At 43.4% G+C, this 26032-nt stretch overlaps 1 protein-coding gene across 1 annotated transcript; it reads left to right on the plus strand.

The window, feature by feature from the left end:
* The first annotated feature begins 622 nt into the window (after positions 1–622).
* On the plus strand, positions 623–16797 carry LOC115478498 (tubulin alpha-2 chain-like). Its single transcript, XM_030215882.1, has 4 exons — positions 623–711; positions 7008–7230; positions 7813–7961; positions 15632–16797. The coding sequence occupies exons 1-4, from the start codon at positions 709–711 to the stop codon at positions 16604–16606; spliced, it is 1350 nt and encodes a 449-aa protein (XP_030071742.1). The 5' UTR covers positions 623–708; the 3' UTR covers positions 16607–16797.
* Positions 16798–26032: the final 9235 nt, after the last annotated feature.

Here is a 26032-nt window from a genome sequence, read left to right on the forward strand (position 1 = left end):
AAGGAACTGACCAATCCTATTTAATAGAATGCACCTCCAACATTCTGAAGCCGAGAAACCTCTTGTGGTTGGTCACTTCTGCTTGTGACGAACCCGGAAGTACGTGATGTCAATTCAGGAGAGGGATACAGAGAGCAGGAATGCCTTAGCCATGCAGTCAGCTTCACAATGTTGGAGGTGCATTTTATTATATAGGATAACCTTATGGTAATCGCCAGAATTAAAGCAGATACAGGACAAAATTAATATTTCCTCGAACGTCACTGGAATCCCAGTCAAAGAATTTGTACAACCTTGTTTTGGGGAGAGCAGCCTGCTGCTGAATGTTTATCCCAGTGCATTGTGGACTCTGTAGTTCCACTTTTTCCAGTTTAGTATCAGCCTGCAGCTACCAAAATACAATCGCTGGGGCTGCATGTAAGAAACTCTCTGGCATTTATACTCACTCCACTTGGCAGTTTCAGTAACTATTTAAGTCAGAGAAAATAGCTTTAAGGCAACTTGTTTATTATAGCCTGGAAAGCTGGAATAATTGAACTGTGTTATGGGTTATTATTAGGTGATTTCCTTTAAATTTGATACTCCACCCTGCTATTTAGAGAGACGCCTTCTTATTGGGTAATAAAAAGTGCGGCTCCGGGGCTTTAACCTTTTAAAGTGAGGTGAGAAGTGTTAAAGGGAAGGTTGTTGGTGTGGCAAGATTTGATCATGGTGAGTTTTGTACTTCTTTCCAATCACTTTGTGCTTTATCCTTTAAGAAGGGAGTTGTGGTGGAGGCTGTTTTATTATTATGTATCTTTATTTTTAGAGAAGGCATCGTAATTAAGGACAGGGAGCTGGTTTTCCTTCTTAGTGAGTGATTTTTGTCATTTCAGTAGTCGCTTAAAGTGTTTTTAATAATGCAAAGTCATCCTTAATAGGATCAGTTGTAATACATGTTCTCTGTAAACCCCAAATGAGATGTTGTCTTGTGTCTTCAAAAGCAGAAATGTCTCTTAAGCCCCCTCGTTGTTTCCTCCGAGTCCTGGGTGGACTGGGGTTGGGTAAAAAGCCTCGTGGAGTCTTTGCTGTGATTTTGATTAACCAGCCGCTAAACTACTTTCTAACTTGAGATTCGTAGGAGTTAATCCTATGACATTTTGTGGTGTCGCTTGAACTTAAAATCATTTTCTAAAAATATATCAGAATATTATGAATAGGCAGTTTGATAAAGGTCTACAGCTAATCTGTTACTAGTTACTTCAAATAATGTTATTAAAATTAATATTGTGCGTAATGGCCATAAGATCCAGCGATATTTCATTTTGTCGTGTTCCTTTGCTCTTACACTATATTTATATATCTATATCATTGGTTTGCTTTCTCTGCAAACTGTGCTTTTTTTTTTTTTCATCCTAAGTAAATAGAGAAAAGAAAATAACTTTTTTCTTTTATTGTACTAACGTAATACAAACTAAGATTTATTTGTTACATTTGTATCCCACATTTTCCCACCTATTTGTAGGCTCAATGTGGCTTACATAGTACCAGAGTGGCGTTTGCAAACTCTGGTGTAAACAAATACAAAGTGATGTTGTGGAAAGATAAAGTTCATGTGGCCCAGCAACACTAGGGAATCGTACAACGGAAGAGTTATGTCCATTACGCGCTTTAGTTTGGTTGTGTTGCAGAGATTAGGCATTTAAGTTGGATTGGTAGGGTATGTCTTTTTAAACAGGTTGGTTTTTAGTGATTTCCGGAAGTTTAGGTGGTCGTACGTCGTTTTCAAGGCTTTTGGTAATGCGTTCCACAGTTGTGTGCTTATGTAGGAAAAACTAGATGCATAAGTTGTTCTGTATTTAAGTCCTTTGCAGCTTGGGTAGTGCAGATTTAGTCATTAGTGGTGTGGTGGGGGCAGTCCGCCCCGGGTGCACGCCGCTGGAGGGTGCCGCGGCACGCGCCTGTGGGCTCCGACTTCACGAACGTCACTCGTTCACTGCAGCTCCCTCTGCCCCGGAACAGGAAGTAACCTGTTCCAGGGCAGAGGGAGCTGCAGCGAACAAATGAAGTTCGCGAAGTCAGAGCCCACAGGCGTGCGCCGCGGCACCCCCCCCCCAGTGGCATGCACCCAGGGGGGTGTCATTTCGTTGGGGAGGGGGGAAGGTGTCATTTCACAGGCGGGGGGGGGGGCACATTGACTATCCGCCCCAGGTGCCATCCACGCTAGGAACACCACTGCATTACTTATTTGTCTCCCCCTTGTTCCTTCTCACCCAGTACTTCCCTCGCCCTTAATTGTCTTGTCTGTCTGTATTATTTTTAGATTGTAAGCTCTATTGAGCAGGGAATGTCTGTCAGGTGTTCAGCGCTGCATGCATCTGGTAGCGCTATACAAATGCTGCTAATAATAATAATAATGTATTTCTAGCTGGTAAGTCGATCAAGTCTCCTATAACTCGGGGCTGCTCCGTAGATGATTTTTTGAACTCAACAAATCTGAGGTGTAGTAATTGCTTGTAATGTTCAGTGACCGGTGCCTTGTGTATCCTTCCATTGTCTCAGATTCAAACTTAAAGCCCTGTTTAACTGCAATATAGGTGTGCTAGCACTTTTAATGCACGCTAATGCTAGACGCCCATAGGAAGATATGGCTGTCTCTAGCATTAGTGTACTTATACTAGTATGCCTTTGTAAACAGGGTCCTCGGATTGTAAGCCCTCTGGGGTAGGGAAACACCCATTGTACCTGAATATAACTTGCCCTGAGCTAAATCCAGGTAAGTAGGCGGCTGTCTCTCGTTGTTCAAGCTTAAATTCTGCCACCTTATGAACTGTTGGTACTTGAATTTCTAGAATCTGAAAGACAAAGTGTGATGGTTCAACCCTATTTCTCAGGAGTGAAAAGCCTTTCATTTGGCATGGGAGGGGGACAGAGGCGGGGAAACTGAGGTGTTTAATTTTTAGCTGGCTATTTCTAACGGGCACGTTATTCACTAACACACATGACTATTTCATGCCTGTGTGAATCTCATTTGGTAGTTTTAATTCCAGAGGGAGATTCAGCAGGACCTTTTAGCAATTAAGGTGAAATAAGTTGGGTATGAATTTCCACTGGGATGGTGCAGTTTTTGATCCAAATGTTCTAGATCAGCTCAGATCACAAGCAAAGAGGGTGTTTTCTTCAAGTAAGTGGAGGAGTGTCCCACTGCTGCTCCTTGTGATCTTGGGCAAGTCACTTAATCCTCCATTGCCTCAGGTACAATCTTAGATCGTGAGCCCTCCTGGGACAGAGAAATATCCAGAGTACCTGAATGGAACTCACCTTGAGCCACTACTGAAAAGGTGTGAGTAAAATACAAATAAATGAAAGAGCAGGGAGGCAAAAAGTTGCCTTTATTGAAACAAAACAAATGAAACTCAAAGCTCAGGATTGATACCTGAACATAAACTGAGCAGAATAAACATTTTGAGCAGTAAAACAAGTGTATTTAACCTGAACTATAGGAGCCAATGTGTAAGCACATCCTCTGGGGTCATGTGGTCACCTCCTGCATCTGGTTTAGAAACGTGACTGCAGATAAGGCCAAATGGCCCATCCAGTTTACCCATCCTCTGTAACCACTGACTCTTCCTAAGGGATCCCACGTTCCTGTCCCATGCTTTCTTAAATTCTGACGTGGTCCTAGTCTCTACCGGGAGGCCATGCCACGCTTCCACCACCTTTTCTGTGAATATTTTCTTAGATTCCTCCTAAGCCTATTAAAACCTTGGAGCCGGGACCCATTCGACCCATTATGCCCCTCCCCCTTTTCCTCCTCACTTTTCCCATCACCAATAACTCTCTTCCCACCAAGGTGGGATAACCATAGGCCGCAGCGTGATTTATTAACAATCCAACTTTAACATAAACAGGATAGCGCCCCCCCCCCACTCCGAGCCACAAGTGTCCAGGCATAACCTCAGCAGTCGACCCCCCCCCCCACCATGTTAGCAAAGCAACACTTCTGCTTCTGGCCGCCAACTTCCGGGCTCCTCCTTCGCAGCAAGTACCCCAATCCATGTGGATCTCCATACAATTTCTGGGCCACCCGACCCCCGCCTTTCAAGCCCTGGCTCAGACCCCCTGAACCCACTCTCCGTAGCTCGGGTTTTTTTTGCCACTGCGACAACTCCGCCGCTCTCCATCTGAAAGAAACAAGAACAACAAAACACCGCCGCAACCTGTTGCCTCACCACCTACACCCGCTGTGAGGGTGGGAGGGTAGGCAAACCGCCTCGGAGGAGCTCTTTTAATTTTCCCTTAGCCCTGCCCCCTAGCCGCCTTTCCTCCAATGGGCAACTCCGTTGGGCTAACAGGGCACGCCCGCATCCTATGAATTGACCAACCACGCTCCCCCCGCCCGCTTCCTCTTCCCAAGCCTTCTTGAACGGGCCCAACCCTCGTTTAAGGGGGGCCCTTCGAGACAAGCTCTTGGGCTGGTTTTTCTTAACTTTATCGTATGCCCCCCTCATTCCAGAGTTTTCCTTCATTTGAAAAAGGTTCACTTCTTGTTCCTCTTCAGTACAGTAGGTATTTTTCTTTTCAGGGCTTGTCTTCTAAATCTAGAAACCAAGTCTAAAATTAAAAGCGCATGTCCATGTTCTTGAAACCACCTTAAAAAAAAAAAAAAAAAAAAAAAAAACTTCTGGATAATGGCTATTACCCCTCTGCATCATTCTGGCTACCAGAATTTAGAGCCAGTTTCTGTAAATACATGTTAACTGACAAACAATCGTATGAAAGACTTCTTATATTTCCTGTGGCAGTGGTCTTGATTGCGCCTAGTTCCTTATGGTAAGGGAGATTCTGGTGGGGTTAGAGGTTTGTAACTTATGCATGATGCCACTGAAAGTGGAATTTTAAGAGTGCAGGATGTGTTCTGCGCAGTACTCTATATGTCCAACACTAAAGTGCATCTGATTTTTGGGTTTGCATATATGTACTAAAGTGAATGGTGGTAATAGAGTTCATAAATCTGCTGCACAGCAGGGTTACTTTCCCCACACCTCCATCTTTATGGGGGTTATACCTGCTGTGTGGTACTTAATCACATTACTACAGTAACTTTTTAACAAGTCATGTGCTTAATTCAGCACAAAACATAAATAGCTCTTTCAAGATCCTTAATTGCAAACTATGCAGTGGCTCAGCACTCAAGTTCACGTATTTCAAGTAAGAAAATGCTGTCACTAAGTTTATGTATCTTGCTTCAAAAGCCTTGGCTAGGAGCCCAAATTGTTCAGTTGAAGTTTTTCATTACAAAATTAACATTTGTATTAACATGACACATTGTGTGTACTAGATAGGGGGATTTGATTAGTGTACACGAGGGTGCTGGCCTGAACTCAATCTGGGTAGTCTCTTGAAGGTCAATGACTTCAAAATATACAACATTCTTTTAGAATACCTTTTGCTATGACATATCAAATGTAAGGGCTCCTTTTACTAAGCCGTGATAAAGGTTCCCACGAAACCTATTCAATTCCTCGGGCTTTAACACCTGATGTATGGGAATCACTACCATGGCTTAGTAAAAGGAACCCGTGGTGTTTGATTGTGGATTACAGATTTCTGTATAGGAACTTATTTAAACTCAAACCAATTCTATGCTGCCATTTTACAGTCAAAGCAGGTGTCGGTGATGCCTCATAGTGGTGGACGTTGTCCAGCTAGTTCACACTGGATTCTTCTAGCCCCTCTGAGCAATAAATGCAGGGAGCAAATTTAAGCTTCTGTGAGGCAAATGATTACTTTTGCCTAGCTATATGTTCCATCTTTGCTTATACCCTTCATTATCAATTAAAATGTTTTATTACATATTGTGTTGACATAAGTAGTATATTATGCCATACTTTGTGTTTGAATATTTTTACTGCTGTAATTGCCTATTGCTCGTTTGATCTATTCTTGCTGTACACTGCCTTGAATTAATTCCTTAAAGGCGGTAAATAAAGCTAACTAGGATTACAGCACAGCATGATGGCTTCTTGATATAGGAACCAACTGTGGGTGTTTGAGCACCCCCTCCCCCAATATTGAGCAAATACCTTCACTGTGTCTGAGGAGTTTTCAAGTTTAGCATCCCTATGCTCTTTGACTTTTCATTAATACGTACCCACTACCCCTAGGGGCTTGCAGCCAGTTCTGCCTCACAGCAGTTCTATTTTTGGTCAGTCAGAGTGGCTGTTGGTGAGATTGAGCACCAGAGTTGGAACACCTGTCCTCACTGGTGGGTTTCCTTCCTTTTTAACTGGTTCTGTTTCTAATGCAAGTACCATCTTCTAAGAACACATTAGAAAATCAGGACTAAATCGGAACTGTCCATGTGATGGGTTTAAACTTTACCTACTTGAATATTCCCTTGCTTCATCTAAATGAAGGGTCTGACCTTTTTATCAGATCTCTGGAGTGGGTGCTGTCTAGACCAGTGTTTCCCAAGTTAATCCTAGAGTACCCCCTTGCCAGTCGGGTTTTCAGGATAGCCACAATGAATATGCACTGTCTCCATTGTATGCAAATCTTTTATGCATGTTTTATTGTGGTTATGGATATCCTGAACACCTGACTGGCAAGGAGGTACTCCAGGATCAACTTGGGGGAAACACTGGTCTACACAGACTTTGCTTTTAGCCCATAAGAGGGGCTGGCTGGCATGGTCTCGCCATAATAGAAAAATCTAACAATTCTGTAACTGGAATGTAGTCGGATAATTTCTGCAGTAGAAAAGCAGGATAAAGCCTGGTAGTGCAATAAAGGTTAGTACATGGCCCTCTAGCATAGTAAGTGGTTAAGAACCTCACTGGATAAGAACATTTTGATCATAAGACTGTGAATAGTTAAACTGGAGCTCTAGCATGGTATAGCATGGAAAGCAGTTAAAACCATTGAACCTCACCGGATGAGAACATTTTGATCATAAGACATGTGACTATTTAAACTAAGATTTGCATGTAGCCAATGATTGATTAATGATGCCTGGTATATTTCAGAGGGAATGCATATCTGTCCATGTCGGTCAGGCAGGTGTCCAGATTGGGAATGCCTGCTGGGAGCTGTACTGTCTGGAACATGGAATCCAGCCTGATGGGATCGTTCCCAGTGAGACTATATCTAGCCCAGTGGATTCTTCATTTGGAACCTTTTTCAGTGAGACTGGATCAGGAAAGCATGTGCCCAGAGCTGTCTTCGTAGACCTGGAAGAGACGGTCATTGGTAACTTACAAGCATCCTATTGCAATTACTATCAACTTTGCTTGAGTTGGTCATCGGTCTCTTGGATAGATTGGGCATAGTGCTTCAGTGACTTGTATGAACAACTCCAAGCTGAGGACTGCATACAATAACTGTATAATGAGCAGATTTGTTTTGTGTTCACCTGCCTAGGTAAGTCAGGCTAGAAATATGCTAATCAAGGCAATCACAAACAAATACTACATCAAAAAAACTAAATATGATTAGACTACACTAGCTTCATTGGTCATAAACTGTATGAAGAGTGGCCTAGCGGTTAGAGCATTAATCTTGATATCTAGAGGTGCCCGGTTCAAAGGCCACTGCTGCTCCTTGTGATCTTGGGTATGTCGCTTAACCCTCCGTTGCCCTTCAAACTTAGATTGTGAGTCCAGGGACAGAGAAATACCCAGTGTATCTAGGTAACTTGCCTTGAGCTACTATTGAAAGGTGTGAGCAATTAAATGTGCATGTGCCAACAGCCATTCTGGTGCTTGATCTCTTGGGGAAGAGGAAACTAGATCATATTTACGTAGCAAGTGTTCTAATCTTTAATTCTCTTAGATGAGATTCGAACTGGGACCTACCGCTCACTCTTCCACCCAGAGCAGCTCATTACAGGTAAAGAAGATGCTGCCAATAACTACGCCCGGGGCCACTACACCATTGGGAAGGAAATAGTTGATTCCGTCTTGGACCGAATCCGGAAAATGGTAAGTAGAAACCTTCAGCCAGCTATATCGAAGGCTTTTTGACATTTTGATAAGAATGCAAGTGCCAGGCTGAGCAGAACTTGTGGTCCAGCACCACAACTTGACACTTGACAATCTAGGCAAATTTGGAAGTCTAATAGTCATCCATGTGTCTCGTTTCCGGAACTGGGAGGTTCCTGAGCTCCTCTTATGCTTCTGTCCTAAGTATCCCTTTGTTTAAAACTGGTGGATGAGAATTCAACCAACCTGCTCATGGGGTGGGAGAAGTAGGAAACCCCAAAGGTTATGGGCACTCTAAGGTCTCCTGAAGCTGAGCCTGATTCCATATTCTCTCTGGGGTGGGGAAAATATGGTGCTTATTACACTCCCCCCCCCCCCCCCCCCTCATTCACAGGTCACTAGAAGTCTCCCCCCACCTCTCCTATCCTAGTTTCACCAAGTTCTTCCCTCCCCCATACCTAAACACACACATTCCTCCCCCATGTTTCTCCAGCCAGTCGCCCAGGAAGCTGGCTCCCTTTCAAGATTTTCCCTTTTCAAGCTAACCAACTAGTCACTACCTAACTTCCTTCAGCCATTCATCCTCTTGGCTTGCTGGCTCTCAATGTACCACCAGTGCAACAGTGTGCTGCTCGGTGGCAGATGCCTATTGGCTCATGATGGCTGTACAGTGTCTGAAATACCACAGTGGTCTCAAAACAAGACAAAGATGAGAATTTAGCATCAAGTAGCTCAAATTCTTCTAAGCCATGTGTTCAGCCAGACTTCTGATGATGACTTGTCAAGCCTTGTTTTGAATATACTAAGATAGTCTGAAGGCCAGTCTTTATCATTTGAATCATTCTTTAAAATGGAAATTTTGGCTTGCACAATGGAAATGTTTAATTCTCAGACTGTATGTGTTGGATTATTTGTAGTAAATAATTAGCAGATTTTAGTACACACAGCTTCAGCTTTAGAAATGTTAATTTCTTTCTTCATCTCTCTCTCATTCACCCCTGAATAATTCACTGCTGAGTCACTTTAAAGTTGAAGTAACAAAACATCTGTTTACTCACAGTTTGTAGTTAGATTATAATCAGACAGGCTTATATATACATATTACTATACATTTGTATTATCAGCTCCTTCCATGTGCTTAGATGGTAATGGATGCTCACACCACCATAGATCCTCTCAGGTTAGGAGAGATCATGAGCTGCATGTGCTGCATCTAACCCCCACAGGAAGTTGCATAGCTGTGTGACCTCTCTAAGTAATTCACATCAGAGGTCACAGAGTAATCACAGAGAAATAATAGGTGACAGGCAATGCATGTAAAAATACAATTACATTCCAACAAACCCCTTCTCATGCATAACTGTCATGCAATTATTTATTCATACAAAGTCCAAGCTTTATACGCAGATTCACAAAATGTTCTCTGGGTAACGGTTTGGTCATGATGTCAGCTGTCATCTCACTGGTGTGACAATAGTGTAGACTGATGACCCCTTCTTTTGCCAACTCTCGCACGTTGTGGTATTTCGTTGCGATGTGCTTGGTGCGTGACTGAACCTTGTCATTCTGTGACAGTCGGATGCAGCTCTGATTATCTTCCATTATCTGGATTGGTCTCTTTTCAGCTATTCCGAAATCCAGCAAAAGTTTTTCAATCCACATCAGTTCTCTGCACGCTTCCGATACAGCCACATATTCAGCTTCTGTAGAAGACAAACTCACAATACTTTGTTTATGACTGGCCCATGAAATTTGTACATTTCCATACATAAACACATATCCACTTGTGGATTTATAATCAGAATGATCCCCTGCCCAATCTGAATCACAGTAACATATTAGTTTTGGATTACTATTGGCTGAAATCTTTAATTTACAATCAATGGTACCCTTTAAATACCTTACCATCCTTTTAACTGCAGTCCAATCTGATTTGGTAGGTGAGCTGACCCTTCTGCTCAAAATTCCTACTGCATTTGCTATATCAGCCCTGTATGTGGTAGCTAGATATAAAAGCTTACCTATGGCTGATCTATATTGGATGTTATCTGGTAAAGGTTCTCTTACTGTTTCATCCTTCAGAAAATCAGTGATCATGGGAGTGCTTACAACTTGGGCATCTTGCATACCTAAACTTTCAATAAGCTCATTTATTTTCTGCTTCTGGCTTAGAAGATAAGAACCATCATTTTGTTTCTCAATTTCTATACCAAGATAGTATGACACATTTCCAAGTTCTTTTATCTCAACATTGTGGTTTAAACACTTTACAATGTCCTTGTACTCTTGCTCACTTTTGCTTGCAATGAGCAGATCATCAACAAAAGCTAAAATGTATGCATATTGTCCATTTGTGCACCTAGTGTACAAGCATTTATCTGCTTCACCTTGCTTAAATTCTAAATTTGTCAATATTTCATGCAATTTGTCATTCCAACATTTCGCACTTTGCTTTAATCCATAAAGACCTTTGTTTAATTTACACACTAGCTGTCTTTGTTTTGTATTTATGAAACCTGTTGGTTGTTCCATGTACAAGTCTTCAGTTATATCTCCGTGAAGAAACGCTGTTTTCACATCAATGTGTTTGACTTGCATGCCTTTTGAGACTGCAATGCTCAGAAGTGTTCTGATTGTCGTGTGTTTCACTACAGGTGCAAACACTTCATCAAAATCTTCATATTTTTGAAGATATCCCTTTGCGACTAATCTTGCTTTATACCTTTCCACTTTTCCTTGTGCATTCCTTTTTAACTTGAATACCCATTTGCATCCTATAGCTTTCTTGCCAGGAGGTAATTTTGTAAGAATCCAAGTATTATTTTTATCCAATGCATCAATTTCTTCTTGTGCAGCTTTATGCCATTCAGCAGCTTCTTCTGCTGGCATTTTCTCAATCTCATCCCATGTTAAGGGCTCTTGAGCTTCTGCTGACTTTGTTAGGTAAGACAGTCTTGGGGGTGGAACACCTTTGTTTTCCCTGGATGAGCGTCTGACAACAGGTTGGTCTGACCTTTCCGCATCCTCTAAATCTGAGAGTTCTTCTCCAATTGATTCCCCTTCTCCAACTGTACTGTCTTCTTCAATGATCCTTTCTGTGTCTGCTTCCTCTGCCTGTTCCTCGTTAGATACAGATGAGTTGCTTTCAGACATCTGCCTTGGTATGGCATTTATATACACTGGCATGTCTATTATGGTTCTAGTTTCATATTCTGGATGATAAGGCTCATCTGGGATAATCCAGCCTTTATCAACCCTTTTGTTTTCATCAAAATATGTAACATGTCTTATGCCAACAATGCCAGTTTTCAGATTCAAAATTCTATATCCTTTGTGTCCTGGAGCATAGCCAACTAAAATGCCCCTTTCTGTTGTGGAATCCAGCTTATGCCTTCTTTGCTTTGGTACATGAGCATATGCTGTACTTCCAAATGTTCTTATGTGTGACAGGTTTGGCTTCCTACCATGCCATGTCTCATGTGGTGTGCGCTCAGCGCCTTTAGTTGGCATTCTGTTTTGTAGGTACACTGCTGTGAGAATGGCTTCCCCCCATAGTCTTTTAGGGAGATTGCTATCTGACAGCATACATCTGGTCATTTCCACAAGTGACCTAAATTTTCTCTCTGCAACAGAATTTTGCTCTGGTGTATAAGCTACTGTTGTGTTATGCTGAATGCCTTCTTGTTCTAGAAATGTGCGCATGCTTTGTGAAGTGAACTCACCACCATTGTCGGTCTGAAGAACCTTTGGTTTTCTTTCAAATTTATTGCTCACCATGGCTACGTATTTCTTCAGCATGTCTGTGACTTGACTTTTTTCTTTCAGCAAATAGGCCACACAATATCTAGAGAAATCATCCAAGAATATTAGCACAAATCTGTTATTTCCCAATGATGGGATATTAAACGGTCCACATAAGTCACTGTGTATTAAGTCCAGTACTTTATTACTCCTATTTCCTGTGTATGCAGGAAATGAGGGTCTCACACCTTTTTGAGTAACACAGTCTATGCATTTCTCCATTTTACCAGCATCTGCACTTATCTGAATGCCGGTGGCCAGTTGCTTACTGTTAAGATCCTGGATCACCTTAGAATCACGATGTCCCAGGCGGCGGTGCCAGATTTCCAGACTACATTTACCATCATTCTTCCTTACTTGCGCCAGATGTGAGGCTTCACCTGAAATGCTCAGTTTATAAACATCATTATGCATAAAAGCTTCAGCATACACTTCATCATTTTTAGAGATTGTGCACTTACTGTTTTCAAAATGAATCACAAATCCCTTCTTATCTAATGTAGATACACTAAGCATATTGCAAACTGCTTGGGGAATATACAAGACATCACTTACAGGAATTTCTTTAACTTCATTAGACACTTTGCATTTTAAGAATCCAATACCTTTTGCTTGGATCTTAGCAGTCCCTGCGTTTGCAGTTTTAAGAATACCTTCCTCTGGACACATTTCCTGAAAGAAATTCTTACAATTGGTTAAATGGCATGTACTCCCTGAATCCAAAATCCAAGTACTTTCATTTGAATTATTATTTACCATAGTCAAAGATTTTTCTGCCATTAGAAAGCCCTTGTGTTTATCTTTGTCCTTCATACATTTCCTGGTTTGAAAATTCTTTAGTTCCATTGGCTTAGGTGAGCTAGAGGGAGTGTTTTGTGTTTCCTTACACCATTTAGATACATGTCCCTCCTTTCCACATGAGTAGCAAATCAGCTTGCCCTTGGGTGGAGTTTTCCCATAGCTCCGCCTTCCTCTGTTCTTTGCCAAGAAATTTGTTTCATTTCTCTCTGACTGACTTTGAGAACAGATCTCCTCAGAATCATTTATTATGCATTCCTGCCTTAGTTTTGATGTTGCCTGTTCAAAAGATTGCCCTTCAATGGCCTCATTTACAGACCTAAAAACATCAAACTTCTTTGATAGTGAGGTAAAAAGAAATGCTCTTTTCAATGCATCACACATGGGAATTCCAGAAAGTTCTAGCTTTTGAAATGAAGACATAAGATGCATAATGTGATCATTACATTTACTTTTATCCCTTAATTTGGTTTCATTCAACTCTGCCAACCAAATTGGTTGCTGCTTTGCATATGTAGTTGCATACATAGTTCTCAGTTTATATAAAATGTCCTTTGGTGTATCTTTTCCCTCCACTAATATGGCTTGTTTCTCTGAGAGAGCTTCCAAAAGCATGCACTTCACATAATAGTTTGCATTGTCCCATTCAGCCATATTTTCAGCTGTTCTGTCTTGGTCTAAGCATATATCTAATCTTTTTGCTCGAAGGAAACATATGAATCTTAATTCCCACTGCTGATAATTAAACTCAGTTAATTTAGGCACCTTGAGAGAATAGAAAAATGGTGAATTTCTTCCCTCAGCCATTTTCTTAGCCTTCTGTCTGCTGTGTGGGGGGAGAGAGAGACAGACTGAATCTTTCCTTTAAAACTTAAGAGAAAAATGTGGCCTTTTTTTTTTTTCTGCCTGGTAATATTTCTCTTCTTTTTCAATTCTTGGCCCTGGGCCCATAACCCTTTTGTTGGATTATTTGTAGTAAATAATTAGCAGATTTTAGTACACACAGCTTCAGCTTTAGAAATGTTAATTTCTTTCTTCATCTCTCTCTCATTCACCCCTGAATAATTCACTGCTGAGTCACTTTAAAGTTGAAGTAACAAAACATCTGTTTACTCACAGTTTGTAGTTAGATTATAATCAGACAGGCTTATATATACATATTACTATACATTTGTATTATCAGCTCCTTCCATGTGCTTAGATGGTAATGGATGCTCACACCACCATAGATCCTCTCAGGTTAGGAGAGATCATGAGCTCCATGTGCTCCATGTGCTGCATCTAACCCCCACAGGAAGTTGCATAGCTGTGTGACCTCTCTAAGTAATTCACATCAGAGGTCACAGAGTAATCACAGAGAAATAATAGGTGACAGGCAATGCATGTAAAAATACAATTACATTCCAACAGTATGTACATATCGCATTCATTATGTTTCAAAATAGCTTGATACCCAACAAAAATCTCACTATTGCTTGGTCTGGACTTGGGTAGGAACATCTTGTTTGTTGGAATTTCAGCTATTCTGGTAATGGTTTTGAAATCCTATATAATAATTCTCACCTCCAACAGGATGTGCTTGGGACCGTGCCTGCCGGAAGTGGTCTGCTAGGCAGGCATGCTCTGACCTCAGTGACATCAGTGACAGACAATTTGGCAAAGCAAAACAATCTGAGTGCTGGCCATTAGGACACAGGGTTGATAGAGTTTTAAAAGACTGAAGGAACCGAAAGTGTTAAATGGGGGGAGGAGGGGGAGTTCTGAACCACTGAAAGACATGAACATTTGGGAACAATCTGAATGCTGCCCATTAGCACACAGGGTACATAGGAGAGTTTTAAAAGACTGAAAGAACCAAAAGTGTTCGGGGGGGGGGGGGGGGGGGGAGTTCTGAATGAATGAAAGAAATGAAAATTTACGAGAGGAACACAATCTGAATGCTGGGCATTTGTACACAGGGTAGATAGGACACTTTTTAAAAAAAATGAAGTATGTGAAAGTATTACATCTTTGGGGAGGGGTGAGGAGGAAAGCGGAGGGGTATCCGGATACTGGGCGTTAGGGCCACGGGGGTACATAGCCTTAAGGAACCCAAAGTGTGGGAAGGAGGAGGAAAAGGAGGGGAGGGAACGTGGTGAGGGGCATTAGGAACAGGGGAGGGGGCCCTGTCACACACTCTCATTCTCACACACACAGTCACACAATCTCACTCTGTCACACACCCGCACATTTGCTCTGGCTCTCTCTCTCAAACATACACACTCCCAGGAAAACCTTGCTAGCGCCCGTTTCATTTGTTCCAGAATTGGGCCTTTTTTACTAGTGATTCAATAAAAATGGGGAGACAGTTATGGTCCTAATTGCAGAAGACAAGTCGGCATGCTTTGCTGTCAATCTTGAGGGGTAGATACCAAGTAACACTTTTGGTTGGCTTCAGAAATGACATTAATGCATACAAACCTCTGAACCAGTGGCGTATGTGGGGCCAAGGGGACCTGGGCCTCTGTAGATTTGGCCCTGGACCCCCCTCCCCTCCTGCCGCCAACCCTCCCCCGCAATCGCCACCAGCTGAGGAGGTCCTTTTTTTTTTTTTTTTTTTTCCCCCCCACGAAGGCTTCGTTCTGTTTCTGACTACCTGCACGATGTCACTCACAGAAACAGAACGGTGGGGGAGGGTTGGCAGTGAGGGGGGGGGGGTCCAGGGCCAAATCTACAGGGGCCCAGGCCCCCATGGCCTCATGTAGCTACGCCACTGCCTAAAAGGCTGTGCATCTGCACAGCTGATGGTGAACTTCAGCCTGAAGGCAGGCAAGCCCGGCCAAACATAACCATGAAAGCGCTACAGGGACAGTCAATGCAAGTCACAAATACTTTGTGCTTGTTACCTTTTCTGATAGCATCTATACCTTTTTTCCTTTAGCTCCTTTTTGTGCATATCAAGCTTAAATTTATTATACTGCCTTTCCTTATACAGTAACATTTTATCAAGCGTGAGCATAGATTGAGCCCACTTGAACACTCATGTGAATTTGTAAAGCATAAGGTAAACTAATGGGATTTTTATTTTTCAGGCTGATCAGTGCAGTGGCCTTCAAGGTTTCCTAGTTTTCCACAGTTTTGGTGGAGGAACAGGCTCTGGCTTTACCTCTTTATTGATGGAACGACTCTCAGTAGACTATGGCAAGAAGTCAAAGCTGGAGTTCTCAGTCTACCCTGCTCCACGGATCTCTACTGCAGTGGTAGAACCCTACAATTCCATTCTGACCACTCACACGACTCTGGAACATTCAGATTGTGCTTTCATGGTGGACAATGAGGCTATTTATGACATTTGCAACCGTAACTTGGATATCGAGCGTCCCTCCTACACCAATTTGAATAGATTAATAGCACAAATAGTGTCATCCATTACTGCTTCTTTGAGGTTTGATGGTGCTTTAAATGTTGACCTTACTGAATTCCAAACGAATCTGGTGCCTTATCCAAGAATCCATTTTCCTCTGGTTACCTACTCCCCTATTATATCAGTAGAAAAGGCTTGTCACGAGCAGCTGTCTGTACCTGAAATTACTAGTGCTTGCTTTGAGTTCTCTAATCAGATGGTAAAATGTGACCCTAGGCGTGGTAAGTACATGGCATGTTGCTTGTTGTATCGGGGTGATGTAGTACCAAAGGATGTCAATGCTGCTATAGCCGCCATTAAAACCAGAAGGTCCATCCAGTTTGTGGACTGGTGTCCAACTGGTTTTAAGGTGGGCATAAACTACCAGCCTCCTACAGTGGTACCAGGAGGCGACCTAGCTAAGGTCCAACGAGCGGTCTGCATGTTGAGCAATACCACAGCTATAGCAGAGGCCTGGGCACGACTAGATCACAAGTTTGATCTGATGTATTCAAAACGGGCCTTTGTACACTGGTATGTGGGGGAAGGAATGGAGGAAGGGGAGTTCTCGGAGGCTAGGGAAGACATGGCTGCTCTTGAGAAGGATTATGAGGAAGTGGGAAGAGATTCTTCTTCTGAGGCAGAAGATGAGGATGAGTATTAAACTAAAATTCACTACACTCAATGCTTGGGTTGTCAATGCACTTTATTTGTACTTTTCAACTGTAAATAAACACTGCTCTGTGCTAAATGCTAGGTCTGGTTTATAGAAATGCCTTTGCAAGAATTAAATCTAACAAATCTGCTGGAAGTCTTTAAAATGGACAGTGCTGGAATAACTTCTTTTCAACCTTGCAAATACTGGTCTAGCATGCCTGGTGTGTGTGTGTGTGTGTGGGGGGGGGGGGGGGGGGTTGTCTTGCAGTAGGGACATTTTTGGGGGGTTTTGGTTTTTTTTTTTTTTTGGGGTAGGAGGGAACAATTATATCAAACTATGTGGGTAGTTATTGGGGGTGGGGGAAGCTTTACAATTCCGTTACTATAAACGTTTTTGGTGAACCGAATGCATCACAGATAAGACCTTCTAGTTTTGCAGGTGCCAGTGGGTAACTAAGTCTAAGCGATTTGAAAATGAGTCCTATTGTGTGGCTGCTTAAAATGTTTTATGATCTCCGTCCACCAGTGTGGCAGCTTAATTATAATTTTAACCCTATAATGACTCGCTCAGCCTCACAATTTGTCAGGTCTACACAACATCCCAGATAAAGCTTGTATTTTGATCCAGAAAGGGTGACACCTCTGAAGGGTTGTTAATCAGATACACACCAATGAATGGAGGCCACTGTCTTGATCTCGTCCTCTCTTCTACTTGCTCACCCTCCAATTTCTTCGTTTCAGCCCTTCCTCTCTCTGACCATCACCTAATCACTTTCACACTTCAGCACCCTCCCCCTCAATCTCGCCAAACACTAACTATACGTCCAGAAATCTCCAGGCTGTTGACCCCCCCCCCCCACCTTATACTATCTCTGATCTCCTCCTTTCCATCATATCCTCCAAATCTGTTGACAAAGCTGTCTCCACTTACAATGCCACTCTCTCCTCTGCTCTAGACACCCTTGCACCATCCATCTCCCGCCCCACAAGGCGTGCCCGTTCGGCTGAACGCCCCTGGAGGAAATCTCGCACCCATACTGACTTCATTCACTTCAAATTCATGCTATCCTCCTTCCAATCCTCCCTTTTCCTCGCTAAGCAGGACTATTACACCCAATTGACTGATTCCCTCAGCTCTAACCCTCATCGTCTCTTCGCCACCCTCAACTCCCTCCGCTCCCACACCCCTCACTCTCTCCTCAATCTCTGGCCTACTACTTCTGTGACAAGGTCCAGAAGATCAACCTCGAATTCACCACTAAACCTTCTCCTCATCCTATAACCCACTCTCTCAACCAACCTACCCAGGCCTCCTTCTCCTCTTTTCCTGCTATCACCGAAGAGGAAACCGCCCATCTCCTCTCCTCCTCGAAATCCACCACCTGTTCCTCAGACCCCATTCCCACCAACTTACTTAACACCATCACTCCTATCACCCCCACCATCTGTCATATCCTCAACCTCTCCCTCTCCACTGCAACTGTCCCGGACACCTTCAAGCATGTTGTGGTCACACCACTCCTCAAAAAACCATCACGTGACCCTACCTGTCCCTCCAACTACCGCCCCATTTCCCTCCTACCCTTCCTCTCCAAGATACTTGAACGTGCCATTCACAGCCGCTGTATTGATTTTCTCTCCTCTCATGCCATCCTCGATCCGCTTCAATCCGGCTTTTGCCCCCTACACTCGACAGAAACGGCACTATCTAAAGTCTTCAATGACCTGTTCCTCGCCAAATCCAAAGGTTACTACTCCATCCTCATCCTCCTCGACCTATCTGCCGCTTTTGACACTGTCAATCACAACCTACTTCTTGACACATTGTCCTCCTTTGGGTTCCAGGGCTCTGTCCTCTCCTGGTTCTCCTCTTATCTCTCCCATCGTACCTTCAGAGTACACTGTCATGGTTCGTCCTCCTCCCCCTATCCCGCTCTCTGTTGGAGTTCCTCAGGGATCTGTCCTTGGGCCCCTTCTTTTTTCAATCTACACCTCTTCCTTAGGCTCCCTGATCTCTTATGGGTTCCACTATCATCTTTATGCTGACACCCAGCTTTATCTCTCCACACCAGAAATCACTGCGGAAACCCAGGCCAAACTATCGGCCTGCTTATCCGACATTGCTGCCTGGATGTCCAACCGCCACCTGAAACTGAACATGGCCAAGACTGAACTTATTATCTTCCCACCCAAACCCACTTCCCCTCTCCCTTCACTCTATCTCAGTTGACAACACCCTCATCGTCCCCGTCTCATCTGCCCGCAACCTCGCTGTCATCTTTGATTCCTCCCTCTCCTTCTCTGCGCATATCCAGCAGATAGCCAAGACCTGTCGCTTCTTCCTCTAACATTAGCAAAATTTGCCCTTTCCTCTCTGAGCATACCACCTGAACTCTCATCCACTCTCTCATTACCTCTCGCTTTGACTACTGCAACCTACTCCTCACTGGCCTCCCACTTTGCCACCTATCCCCCCTTCAGTCTGTTCAGAACTCTGCTACACGTCTTATCTTCGGCCTGGACCAATATACTCACATCACCCCTCTCCTCAAATCAGTTCACTGGCTTCCGATCAGGTACTGCATATAGTTCAAGCTTCTCCTACTCACCTACAAATGCACTCGAGCTGCAGCCCCTCATTACCTCTCTACCCTCATCTCCCCTTACGTCCCTACCTGTAACCTCCACTCTCAAGACAAATCCTTCCTTTCAGTACCCATCTCCACCACCTCCAACTCCAGGCTCTGCCCTTTCTGCCTCACCTCACCCCATGCCTGGAACAAACTCCCTGAGCCCATAGGCCAGGCCCCCTCCCTACCCATCTTCAAATCATTGCTCAAAGCCCACCTCTTCAATGTCGCCTTAGGCACCTAATCACTACACCTCTTCTCAGGAAATCTTAACTACCCCAACTTGATACTTTGTCCTTTAGATTGTAAGCTCTGCTGAGCAGGGACCGTCCTTAATTGTTAATTTGTACAGCGCTGCGTAACCCTAGTAGCGCTCTAGAAATGTTAAGTAGTAGTAGGATACTTATTCAAGTTTTTAGCAAGTGGCCAAAAACATGGTGTACTCTTTTTGTATTTCATTTGAACAGCTCCATCTTAATCCATTCAAACAATAAGAAAAATGCAAACCATTCCATACACTAAAAGAACTGGACTCCTACCATCACATGCCAACATTTTTGAGGAACTATGAAGTTCAATTTTACCCTTCCTCTGGTGGCTAGGGCAGTTATAGCCCCTTTAGAATGGCTCTTGGGCTACTCGTACCTTGAGAGTGTACACATTCCCTTATCAAAATGGCTCCCTCTGAACCTATAACAAAAGGTGTGAATGGTCCCCTTGAACATATATAGTACTTAGATGCTTAAACAAACATTTTTTTTCCTGCTTGTTTTGGAATGTCTATCTTTACATGGTGCTTACTTCAAGATTAAAAATAATTTGTTGCAGTTGTCCAGGCCTTGCTGTGTCTTGGTATGTGGAACTGATGCCTGAAATGTTGCTTTTTCTCAGGCAACGTTAACCAGCTGGCTGAAGAAGCTTAGAAAACCCTGGAATAATTTCACCACCCCTATTTGAGTTGACCCAAAAGGCTGCTATGGAGGCCAAACCCCTACACCCTAAGAAAAAATATAGGCATCAATGTGCTACACTGCCTTTGTTTGGTATAATATGCAGAACTTAAGACTCCAATGTGCTTTAGTCTATGCCTGCACTGGGGTAAATTCCAGTTTAAATATAAATTTATTTAGCAGTTTAATAGAAGTAATCTTCTTTGCCTAAAGCAAAATCTGCAAAAGCAATGTAGCCAGATCACTCACAGGAAAGAGAAAGCAAAACCAAAGTCTAATACTCTCTCCAAAGGACACTGAGTCACAGGCAATAAATCCTAAAAGCCAAACAATGACTACAAATATAAATGAAAAATAAAGACAAAATGAAAACAACTTACAAAACGCTGGCGTGTCCAAAACCCTTTTGAACCTGGGTCGGTCATCACCAACCAAAAAAAACTGCAAAACTTAACCACTCTATAGATTTGCTACACAGATTCAAATATGAAACACAGTATCCAGAGGACTCAAGTCCCTTGAGACAAGAGAGGCTTAAGGTTAAAAACTTCTAACTCAAGGGATTTCAAAACTATAGCCAACAATGAGCCAAACTGGTTAATGAACAAAAATGCTATGCTCACAAAAAATTTATAAAGGAATCTATTAGGAATTTCTTTTAAGAAGATTTACATGCACTGTATGGGGATCACTAATGTGTCAACAGCAACAGGCTGCCATTTAAAATCCACCTTTCCCATCAGACTCCTTGACTGCCAGTGAGAATGATGTGCTATGCTAACAAACTTTAATTTTATTGGAGGCCAAGATGTCAGACACGCTAAAAAAAAAATCAGGACCCATATACATAAGAGTATTACAATGAAATATTTGGGAGTGTACTTACATTTAAACTTTAGTGTGATGTATACAGCAAATATACATGATAAGCTAGATAGAATTAAACAGTTGTGCAAGCAATGGAGGGAGCTGCCTGTCTCGTTCCTGGGTAGGGTGGTGCTAGTTAAAATGGTGCTATTCCCCAAAATCTTATATAATTTACAAATGATGCCCACGTGGATAACAGGCAAAGATGAGGCAGCTTACAGGGGTGTGATTACATCATTCATTTGGGGAGGGCGAAGAGCCAAAATTGGATACTGTAAACTTACTAGGTCTAGAAGTGAAGGAGGGGTTAATTTACCTGATTTAAGAGTGTATAACGTAGCTGCACTCCTCCGGTGGATTCACGAAGTACATAAGGGGCACTATGTGTTCGCATCCCCTGAGGTGTGGGAAAATGCTGCTCTTCCATGGTCAGTTTTTAACGCTTTACATGCTAGACATAAGTGGGGCAAACTTTCTCCACTTTTGAAACCTCTGAGGGCAGCATGGGTATGGTGGCGCCAACGGGTGGGGGGGGACAAGGGCCCCTCTCCGTTTATAGAGATTCAGGCCAATCCAGATTTCCCAGTGGGACAGGGTCATTCTCCTTTTCGAGTATGGGCAAAGAAGGGGTGTAAATATGTAGGGCAGTTGGGAACAAGGAGGGGGAATGCACTTCTGACCTTTGCAGACTGTCAGAATAGATGGAGCATCCCTGGAGCTCTCTCCTTCTCATATATGCAGCTTAGACACTATTTGCTTTCACTGCGCCAGGAGGATAGGCGATTCCCGGTATTCACAGGACTTGATGTGGTATTTAAACAGATGCCAGTGCAGAATAATAAGCTTTCCTGTTGGTATCATCTAGGTAAATCATGGGTCCCTAGTGCAACTCTAGTTTTCTTAGCAAAAAGGTGGAGTGACATGCTTGGCATGGAAGTCTCGGTACATGAGACTCAGAGATGTTTTGACTTGGCATATCGGCTAACCCCTAATGTGAGTTATCACGAATCTCCAATTAAAGCTATTACATCTCGCGTACCTCACTCATAGCAGGGGTAAGGTAATGGGCCTGTGGGATTCTGAGGATTGTGATAAATGTGTGAACCACAAAGGTACGTTGGTACACCACTTTCTAGAGTGTCGGGTGTTGCAGACATTTTGGGTGGGGGTGCTGGCACATCTGGAAAAAGTAGTAGGATTCTCAGTAGCTTGGAACTACAGGATATTATTGATGGGATTAGATTCAGATTTAGTGATTCAGGGGCTTCCTGTCCTGAAGTGTCGGTTTGTGCTCCTGGCTCTGGTGTTAGCAAAAAAAGTTATACTACAACATTGGGTGGATAAGTCTTCCCCACCCCTAGCCAAATGGTACGCATCCATGAGACAAATGGCACGTTGGGAGGGGGGTGAGATGATGCAGTTTGAGGGCGAAAGGGAACGACTATCTGCGGGACATCAGTTGTGGAAAAGAAGTTGTGACTGCATTTTGAAGTTAATCTGAGTGGGGCTTGTAGAAGGGAGATTGAAAATACTGGGAGCTTGCACTGGTAGATGTTGTTGACAGTCTCTGGGGAGGGGGGAGGGGGGTGCAACTGCGAGCATGGGTGAATGTGTGTGAGAATGTGGGGGTTGGGGAGGCCGTGGGTACTTGGACTGGGAGGGGATGGGGATGGTGGGGGGAGAAAACTAAAAACAAGAACAGGAGGGAGTGACGCAGATGTTATGCTCCGTTATGTAGTGATAGGTCACAGAATTTGTACTAGAATTTAAGAAGTTAAGTGGCACTGATGTGATATACAGATAGAGCAATGGATTTGTGAGACTTTGTATATATATATATATATATATATCTTGTGGTGTGCTACTGTTGGTTTATGATTATATGGTTGCAGGCTGTGTTTATTCCTCTTGTCAATAAAAATTATTATAAAAAAAAGAGTATTACAGCCTGGAGCTGATAAACATAGTAGATGATGGCAGAAAAAGACCTGCACGGTCCATCCAGTCTGCCCAACAAGACAAACTCATATGTGCTACTTTTTGTGTATATATTACCTTGATTTGGAACTGTCATTTTCAGGGCACAGACCGTATAAATCTGCCCAGCACTATCCCCGCCTCCCAACCACCAGCCCCGCCTCCCACCACCGGCTCTGCCAGCCAATCTCGGCTAAGCTCCTTAGGATCCATTCCTTCTGAACAGGATTTCTTTATGTTTATCCCATGCGTGTTTGAATTCCGTTACCGTTTTCATTTCCACCACCTCCTGCGGGAGGGCATTCCAAGCATCCACCACTCTCTCCGTGAAAAAATACTTCCTGACATTTTTTTTGAGTCTGTCCCCCTTCAATCTCATTTCATGCCCTCTAGTTCTGCTGCCTTCCCATCTCCGGAAAAGGTTCGTTTGCGGATTAATACCTTTCAAATAACAGACACGCTAAAAAAAAAAGTCAGGCCCCACATACATAAGAGTATTACAGCCTGGAACTGATAAAACCACATCTCAAATACAGTGGCAAAAGTTCAAATTGAGGGATCCCACCAAAATACCAGAAAGGACCTCCAAACCTGGGAGACCCACCTCAGAAGATAACGGACTGGTGCTGTAGAGGCTGCCTGGTTAGAATTTATGCCACTGTTTAGATCCTATTGACTCAGACGCAGTTCACCCATCGTCAATCAAAACCTGCTCCTTATAAAACACACCACAGACCACCGCAGCAAGTCAACCCTTCACTCTCCTTCAGAAGGCTAAATAATTCACTTTTCAATCATACAGCTTCTTGAAAACTGTTTCGTAGCGAGGGAGGAGCTACAGAAAAGGTTCTGGCTTGCATAAAAGCTTAGTGAACATCCCTCACTATAAGAATGCACATTGCCAAAATTATTTCAAAGCAGATTTGATTGGAAACTGAAAAGATCAGGGAGATGAGGTGTATTTTCAAAAGCACTTAGACTTACATGACTAATGATCGTAGTGGACATCACGCAATCTTCATCCCTTCCGATCCTCCACTTATACCTCATTCGATCACTATACAACCTGTATTTGCTATCAACCAACTGGGCAATCGCCTTTGAGGGTACTATGTAAGCCACATTGAGCCTGCAAATAGTTGGGAAAATGTGGGGTACAAATGCAACAAATAAAATAAATATATAAATGTTATTTCAGCTAGGGTAGGAGTGGATAAACATGTCCTGCTGCAGTATGTGCAGCCCGTGTCACTTCTTGTGTGTGCGAATGAGACTAATACGTTAGTTACTTCTTCCATTAAAGGCCTGGTTGAAGAGCCAAGCTTTCACCTGCTTCCAGAAGTAGACAGGGCCGCCGAGAGGGGGGGGGCAGGGGGGGGACAAAAGTCCCGGGGCCCGGCACTGCCGCCGCCTGGCCCGCCCTCCATCACTCCCAGAACTAACCTTAAGCCTCCTTTCACTTCGCAGCAAGCAGCAGCAGGTCAGGCCACTCCTTCCTTCCATGTCCCACTCTCGCCTGACGTAACGTCCGTAAGGGCGGGCCACGGAAGGAAGGAGGAGAGGTCTGCCCTGCCGCTGCTTGCTGCGAAGTGAAAGGAGGCTAAAGGTTAGTTCCGAGGGCCCGGCCTGATAGCGGGTGGAGGGGGCCCGGCGACCTCGGGTGGGTGGCCGGCGACCTCGAGTGGGCGGGGCCCGGGGACGGCCTTGTCCTGGGCCCGGCTCCGGCGGCCCTGGAAGTACAGACAGTCTTGTGTTAAGCAAAACTTTTCAGGCAGTGCATTCCAGAGTGTGGAGGCTACTCTGGAGAAGGCTCGCTTGCGGGTATCACATCATGTAATGTATTTTGGAGAGGGTGTGGTTAGGGATACCCCTTGGGAGAACCTTAGTGTCCTTGGAACTGTGTGGAAGGTCATCCTTTTCTTCAAGTACTTGGGGCCATATCCTTTAAGGGCAATTTGCTCCCCTCAGCTGCCTATTGAGATATTTAATTGTACCTTGCTGACATTATGAGCATCATATTTGTGTTATTTGATAGCTTTAATGTGTGTCATTTTCAGGACAAAAACTGCACACTGGAAATGAAATGTTTAATAAACCCTGCTTGTTACTGTGATCCAGAGAAGATAAAAATTGTGTGTGGGGGGGGAGGGGGGGAAGCACCTGGATTTGCACTATCCCTTCTCCTGTTAGCAGGGTGCCACTGATCCCCCATGCCCAGCCACACCCTTACCCTAAACTATACCTATAGCTGCAGACCGAGAACCTGGAAAGTCAGGGTTTAAATCCCATTTACATTCCCTATGATGCTGGGTAGGTCATTTCACCTCTCTTGCTTCAGGTATAAAGGTAGATTGTAAGCCCTCCAAGGATAGGAAAGCATAAAGCATACCTGAAGGTATCTTGCCTTGAGCTATTACTGAAAAACAAAGCATGAGCTACATCCAAAAAAAAACCCCAAAACCAACAAAACATTTACACTCTAAGTTCCTGGGGAAAGTGACATTGTAACTAAATGGATTATCTCATATAACATGTTACACTGATGTTGTATTATAAATTATAAACCTGTAGATATTGATGCAAGGCAAGGGAGAGAGATGAACTCACTGAATCCATGAAATTTTGTCTGCTTCAGTGACTAAAGCTGTCTCTCACAGCACCTTCTAAAAGAAAGATTTTGTTACTTTATTAGAAGATAACCTTATGGTAATCGCTAGAATTAAAGGAGCTACAGTACAAAATTAATGTTTTCCACGAAAGTCACTGGAATCCCAGTCAAAGAATTTGTACAACCTTGTTTTGGGGATAACAGCCTGTTGCTGAACGTTTATCCCAGTGCATTGTGGGCTCTGTAGTTCCTTTTTCCACTTTACTATCAGCCTGCAGCTACCAAAATACAATGGCTGGGGCTGGATGTAAGAAAATCGCTGGCATTTATACTCACTCCACTTGGCAGTTTCAGTAACTTCTATGGTCTGCAGCATCCTGATCGTGGCTTAAAAGATATGG

This window comes from Microcaecilia unicolor, chromosome 10 (genome assembly GCF_901765095.1).
Source record: "Microcaecilia unicolor chromosome 10, aMicUni1.1, whole genome shotgun sequence".
NCBI lineage: Eukaryota > Metazoa > Chordata > Amphibia > Gymnophiona > Siphonopidae > Microcaecilia > Microcaecilia unicolor.